We start from the raw sequence: 7141 nt of genomic DNA on the forward strand, positions 1-7141 counted from the left end.
AATATGATAAAAAGAAAAAATCGTCGATATCCGTGGCAGCAATTGGGTGTGGTAGGGTGGTATAACGTGTTATTCGGTGGAACTCTGCACGTATTTAATCATGTGGAAGTTTGTTTTCTTAAGTTTATTTGTTTCTACTACTTTGGGGTCTCACCAAAGATATGACAAGTAAGTGATTGTTGAAGAAAAAAAAATAACGATGTTGGTTTATTTTGATGTATTGTTCGATACAATATTGTGCACGTTTATAGCTTTCAGGTATGGCGTATCCGATGTGAAGACGAGACTGATGTTAAATGGGTAAAAACAGCAGCATCGATGTATGAAGACAAGGTAGGCCTAATTTCAATTTACTCAATATTATTGGAAAGTACATCTACGAGTTTTTAGAGTAAATTAAACATTACATTATCAATCTGTTGGAACACCTTAGATTGATAGCTTCGCTGCCAATCACCAGACCAACTCTGTTGACCTGATGGTTTCTCCGTGGTTTATTGATACCTTTCGGAACCTTCTCACAAATCGTGGTTTACAATTTACAGTAATCATTGAGAACGTACAGGAACTGATAGACAATGAGCGAGATACAATACGGACTAGGGCAGTTGGTGCCGACTTTGATTATACCGTGTATCATACATACGATGAGGTAAAATGCCTTATTAATCTATTTTAAAGTACCATCCTCTTGTCACTTCAAAGCATCTTTCATTTACCATAATTTTATGTAGGTTTTTGAAACATTGTCAATAATTGTTTTTATAAGATTCAAGATTGGGTCAAGACATTTTCACAAGATAACAGCAACATTGTTGAATCGTTTCTCCTGACAACTTCATATGAAAAACGACCAATTAATGGCTTAAAGGTAATAGTAGTTTATTTATTTAAAGTAAATTTTATCCTTGTTAAAATTAAGTAAACATTTTGTATTGTTTAATGAAATCTGAAAATTAACATGATGTTCTAAAAATAGCACATTAAATTATACAAATCGATTGACGTTAGAAGTGTATCATTCATTATTATTATTATTAGAGATTACATTTAGAATACTACTATAATTATGGAAATTTTGACCATTAATATTTTTAATGTTTAGATCTCTGGTGATTTACCATCAACTGGCAAACCAGCCATTTACTTTCAAGGTGGTATCCACTCTCGTGAGTGGATCTCTCCGGCTACTGTTATGTACTTCACCAATAAAGTAAGACTAAGTCATTAAACAATAAAAAAAAACCACTGTACTGTGTGCCGTCATGAATAGCATGCAATACTGAGGACTATATAACATTAATTAATGCATATCCAATACTATACTTACGTATCAAGATTTTGACGTAAATCAATTCCATGTTTACTGATGTAGCCGATAGTTAATGAAACAATTGAATGGATGAGAAAATTGACACATGTATACATACTAATACAATTTCGTATATCTTATGTTAGTTTGTAGAAGATTACGGAAGAGATAGCGAAGTGACTCGCATGTTAGACGAGATAGATTGGTACATTGTCCCATCTCTTAATGCTGACGGCTACGTGTACACCTGGGAATATGTAAGACATCTTTCGCTTATGATATCCACAAAAATGAGTTTTTTTTCCTGTTATGGCTGCAAACTATTCCGTAAAAATAATTGGTTTACAATGAACTTTTGCAACGATAATACAATGTGGCTACTACATCATTTACGACTTTAGTAATACTAACAAACACTTCCTTAATTGCTAATATATTTGTTTAGGATCGTCTTTGGAGAAAAACACGTCAAAGATTCAAAGGAAACCTGTGCGTTGGAACCGATCCGAACAGGAACTATGATTATAAATGGGGAGGTAGGCATGTGCAATTAAATGAACTCATCACATCATTTATTTTCTATATAACTGTAAAAATATAGGCCTATATACCGGTGTTTCTGTCGATCGTTATTGTAGTCATTTTATCATTAAGGTGAAGGAGCTAGTAATAACTCATGTTCGTTGACCTACGCTGGTCCACATGCCTTCTCTGAACCTGAGATCAAAGGAAGTACAGGTTTTCTATTGGAGAAGGCTAAAACCCAACCCTTTAAAGTATTCATTGATTGGCATAGCTACTCGCAGCTGATGTTAGCGCCATGGTCCTGGACCGACAAGGAACTTCCACCAGATGCAGCTGCACAAGACGACTTTGCAAGAGAGACGACTCAAGCTATCGAGTCTGTTTATGGGACGAAGTATGTCTATGGACCTGGCTCTAAAGTTCTTTGTGAGTTTGTTTTCAAACAAAATATGTATTTTACTAAATTCAGAATATATTAAACCCGAGGATAAACAAAATCTTTTACGATCGGATTAAAATACTCACATGGAACATTTTAGTTGCAAAGAGTGAGTTGCATTATTAACAATTCTAAACACATATAATAATTATTCATAAATTGATGTTAGTAGGCCTATTTAAATGTTTTTTTTTTTTAATTTTAGATGTTTCATCTGGTGCGAGCAAGGACTGGGGCTATGTCGGACTAGGTGCTACGTATTCATACACCGTCGAACTACGTGATACTGGAACATACGGGTTCCTTCTGCCAGAACAGCAAATACGGTCGTCAGGCATTGAGACTTACGAAGGAGTGAAGGCTATGGGGCGCTTCATCCTAAATGAAATAAATAATTAAATACAAACAAACAATACAACAAATGAATTTAATAATGACGGTGTTTTTAATGTATTTAAGGCATTGAAAATATCTCTATTGCTAAGTGATACTAATTCGATTAATTAGGCAGATTATATAAACAAAATGATTATTTTATCCCCCAACTCAAATCACCCATTAATTACTCTATGGGTTCTTGCTAATATCTGACGTTTTATTCTCAATTTACTCAATCAAGAAATTAAATAAAATCTTTTAATTAAAACCAATAGGCCTAATTTGTTTATTCGTCATTGTTTTAACGATTGGATGTAATTAAATATTTAGCACTTTAAGGACCCGGTACTGTGAGTATAATGCTGTAAAGTTGAAGAGATAATAATTAAAAGTCATCTGATTATACATTGATCGTTGTTTTGGAAACACTCTGGACTCGTCTATTAATTGTTGCTAAATTTGTTTTGTTATAATTTTAATGAAAACGCAGTAAAGTTTAAACTAATCTGGTATATAAACAATAATGCCTATAATCAACAGCTGCATCAGAATACTAGTTCTCATCCCCGTAAAATCGAACCACATAATGATAAGAAGTCGTCGATGATATGTGACAGCAATTGAGTGCAAGTAGTATAACGTGTTATTCGGTGGAACTCTGCACGTATTGAACAATGTTGAAGTTTGTTTTCTTAAGTTTAGTTGTTTCTACTACTTTGGGGTCTCAACAAAGATATGACAAGTAAGTGTTTTTTGAAGAAAACAAAATAACGATGTTGATTTATTTTGATGTATTGTTCGATACAATATTGTGCACGTTTATAGCTTTCAGGTATGGCGTATCCGATGTGAAGACGAGACTGATGTTAAATGGGTAAACACAGCAGCGTCAATGTATGAAGACAAGGTAGGCCTAATTTCAATTTACTTAAATTATTGGAAAGTACATCTAGGAGTTTTTAGAGTAAATTAAACATTACATTATCAATCTGTTGGAACACTTTAGATTGATAGCTGGGCTGCCAATCACCAGACCAACTATGTTGACCTGATGGTTTCTCCGTGGTTTATTGATACCTTTCGGAACCTTCTCACAAATCGTGGTTTACAATTTACAGTAATCATTGAGAACGTACAGGAACTGATAGACAATGAGCGAGATACAATACGGACTAGGGCAGTTGGTGCCGACTTCGATTATACCGTGTACCATACATACGATGAGGTAAAATGCCTTATTAATCTATTTTACCATCCTCTTGTCACTTCAAAGCATCTTTTGTACATTTACCATTATATATGATCATAATTTTATATTGGCCTTTAAAACATTGTCAATAATTGTTTTTATAAGATTCAAGATTGGGTCAAGACATTTTCACACGATAACAGCAACATTGTTGAATCGTTTCTCCTGACGACTTCATATGAAAAACGACCAATTAATGGCTTAAAGGTAATAGTAGTTTATTTATTTAAAGTAAATTTTATCCTTGTTAAAATTAAGTAAACATTTTGTATTGTTTAATGACATCTAAAAATTAACATGATGTTCTAAAAATAGCACATTAAATTATACAAATCGATTGACGTTCGAATTGTGTATCATTATTATTATTATTATTATAGATTACATTTAGAATATAGGCCTACTAAGGTACTATTATGTAAATTCTGACCATTGTTATTTTTAATGTTTAGATCTCTGGTGACTTATCATCAACTGGCAAACCAGCCATTTACTTCCAAGGTGGTATCCACGCCCGTGAGTGGATCTCACCAGCTACTGTTATGTACTTCACCAATAAAGTAAGACTAAGTCATTAAACAATAAAAAAAACCACTGTACTGTGTGCCGTCATGAATAGCATGCAATACTGAGGACTATATAACATTAATTAATGCATATCCAATACTATACTTACGTATCAAGATTTTGACGTAGATCAATTCCATGTTTACTGATGTAGCCGATAGTTAATGAAACAATTGAATGGATGAGAAAATTGACACATGTATACTAATACAATTTCGTATATCTTATGTTAGTTTGTAGAAGATTACGGAAGAGATAGCGAAGTGACTCGCATGTTAGACGAGATAGATTGGTACATTGTCCCATCTCTTAATGTTGACGGCTACGCGTACACCTGGGTATATGTAAGAAATCTTTCGCTTATGATTATATCCACAAATGAGTTTTTTTTTATAATATTTTTGTTATGGCTGCATAACTATCCGTAAAAAAAAATTAACAAAATTGTTTTACAATAAACTTTTGCAACGATGAATACACAGTGTGACTACAACATCATTGACGACATCATTAAACTGTGTGCGTTTACTTTTGATCAAACACTGCCTTAATTGCTATATATATTTTTTTAGGATCGTCTTTGGAGAAAAACACGTCAACGATTCAAAGGAAACCCGTGCGTTGGAACTGATCCGAACAGGAACTACGGTTATAAATGGGGAGGTAGGCATGTGCAATTAAATGAACACATCATCACATCATTTATTTTCTTTATAACTGTAAAAATATACTGTAAAACCTCGAAAAGAAGCCCATGGGCTTAAACCTCGAAAAGAAGCCCATCTCGAAAAGAAGCCCCCCTCTACAGTTTGCAAAAGTACTCTCGAAAAGAAGCCCATCTCGAAATGAAGCCCCCTGGGCTTCTTTTCAAAATAGTATGGGCTTCTTTTCGAGATAGACTACTATACTGTATTAAGAATGTAGGTTTATCAACTGAACGTCAAAGGAACAGAAATAAACAATACAAACACGTGATTAAGAGTTACGGTAGTAGGATAATTTAATGCCAGATACTTGTGATGCAGACTGATGATAATAATTAATATGTATGATCGAGTTTATCATACATTTATTTTATAGTTTATTGTCGTCCAAATGGTGCTTTGATCGATCTTGTATCTTTTTCTTGTCTGCTTCGTTGGCAAATATGGAAAATCGGCAGGGAATTTCCACAAATGATTGTATTTGACGGTGAATCATAGGACTGTTTTTTTTTTGCTTTTTATATTGTTTTTAATTGGTATATTTAACATAATTTCATGATTGAAAAAATGTCTCAAAAGTCATATTATTGTAGTAGAAATTCACCAAATTTACAGCAGGCATTTCGAAAAGAAGCCCCCCTCTACAGTTTGCAAAAGTACTCTCGAAAAGAAGCCCATCTCGAAAAGAAGCCCACCCAAGAGCACTCAAAAAGAAGAAGCCCATGGGCTTCTTTTCGAGGTTTTACGGTAGGCCTATATACCGGTGTTTCTGTCGATCGTTATCATAGTCATTTTATCATTAAGGTGAAGGAGCTAGTAATAATTCATGTTCGTTGACCTACGCTGGTCCACATGCCTTCTCTGAACCTGAGATCAAGGGAAGTACAGATTTTCTACTGGAGAAGGCTAAAACCCAACCATTTAAAGTATTCCTTGATTGGCATAGCTACCGTCAGATGATGTTAGCGCCGTGGTCCTGGACCGACAAGGAACTTCCACCAGATGCAGCTGCACAAGACGACTTTGCAAGAGAGACGACTCAAGCTTTCGAGTCTGTTTATGGGACGAAGTATGTCTATGGACCTGGCTCTAAAGTTCTTTGTGAGTTTGTTTTCAAACAAAATATGTATTTTACTAAATTCAGAATATATTAAAACCGAGGATAAAAAAAATCTTTTACGATCGGATTAAAATACTCACATGGAACATTTTAGTTGCAAAGAGTGAGTTGCATTATTAATAATTCTAAACACATATAATAATTATTCATAAATTGATGTTAGTAGGCCTATTTAAATGTTTTTTTTTAATTTTAGATGTTTCATCTGGTGCGAGCAAGGACTGGGGCTATGTCGAACTAGGTGCTACGTATTCATACACCGTCGAACTACGTGATACTGGAACTTACGGGTTCCTTCTACCAGAACACCAAATACAGCCGTCAGGCATTGAGACTTACGAAGGAGTGAAGGCTATGGGGCGCTTCATTCTGAATGAAATAAACAAGCTTAACAATTAACACAACACAATTTTATTTTACGGTGTTTCTTTTGTAAAGTGATACTAATTCGATTAATTAGGCAGACTATTATTAAAGTGATTATTTTATCCCCCAACTCAAATCACCCCTACTTCAGTTGTTCAATCAATATTGTTTTAACGATTGGATTAAATATTTAGCACTAATTAAGGACTGTAAGTATTTAATGCTGTAAACTTGAAGAGATAATAATTAAAAGTCATGTGATTATACATTGATCGTTGTTTTGGAAACACTTTGGACTCGTCTATTAATTGTTGCTAAATTTGTTTTGTTATTATTTTAATTAAAACGTAGTAAATTTTATTTGAATTAAATAAATTATTTTAAAATAATAGTGAGGTAGTATATAAGTATTTTACATTCTTATTGTTACCTATTTTATGAATTTATTTAAATACAGTTGTTGCTCATAAAACGATTATTA

At 33.7% G+C, this 7141-nt stretch overlaps 2 protein-coding genes across 2 annotated transcripts; both read left to right on the plus strand.

Moving 5' to 3' along the window:
- The first annotated feature begins 100 nt into the window (after window positions 1-100).
- On the plus strand, window positions 101-2992 carry LOC140049931 (carboxypeptidase B-like). Its single transcript, XM_072094883.1, has 9 exons — window positions 101-168; window positions 252-333; window positions 434-652; window positions 770-871; window positions 1106-1213; window positions 1459-1569; window positions 1758-1848; window positions 1967-2263; window positions 2482-2992. The coding sequence occupies exons 1-9, from the start codon at window positions 101-103 to the stop codon at window positions 2673-2675; spliced, it is 1272 nt and encodes a 423-aa protein (XP_071950984.1). The 3' UTR covers window positions 2676-2992.
- A 336-nt stretch (window positions 2993-3328) lies between these two features.
- On the plus strand, window positions 3329-6693 carry LOC140049933 (carboxypeptidase B-like). Its single transcript, XM_072094884.1, has 9 exons — window positions 3329-3396; window positions 3480-3561; window positions 3661-3879; window positions 4009-4110; window positions 4356-4463; window positions 4704-4814; window positions 5043-5133; window positions 5979-6275; window positions 6491-6693. The coding sequence occupies exons 1-9, from the start codon at window positions 3329-3331 to the stop codon at window positions 6691-6693; spliced, it is 1281 nt and encodes a 426-aa protein (XP_071950985.1).
- The last annotated feature ends 448 nt before the right edge of the window (window positions 6694-7141 follow it).

The sequence above is a fragment of the Antedon mediterranea genome, chromosome 5, assembly GCF_964355755.1.
Source record: "Antedon mediterranea chromosome 5, ecAntMedi1.1, whole genome shotgun sequence".
Classification (NCBI taxonomy): Eukaryota; Metazoa; Echinodermata; class Crinoidea; order Comatulida; family Antedonidae; genus Antedon; species Antedon mediterranea.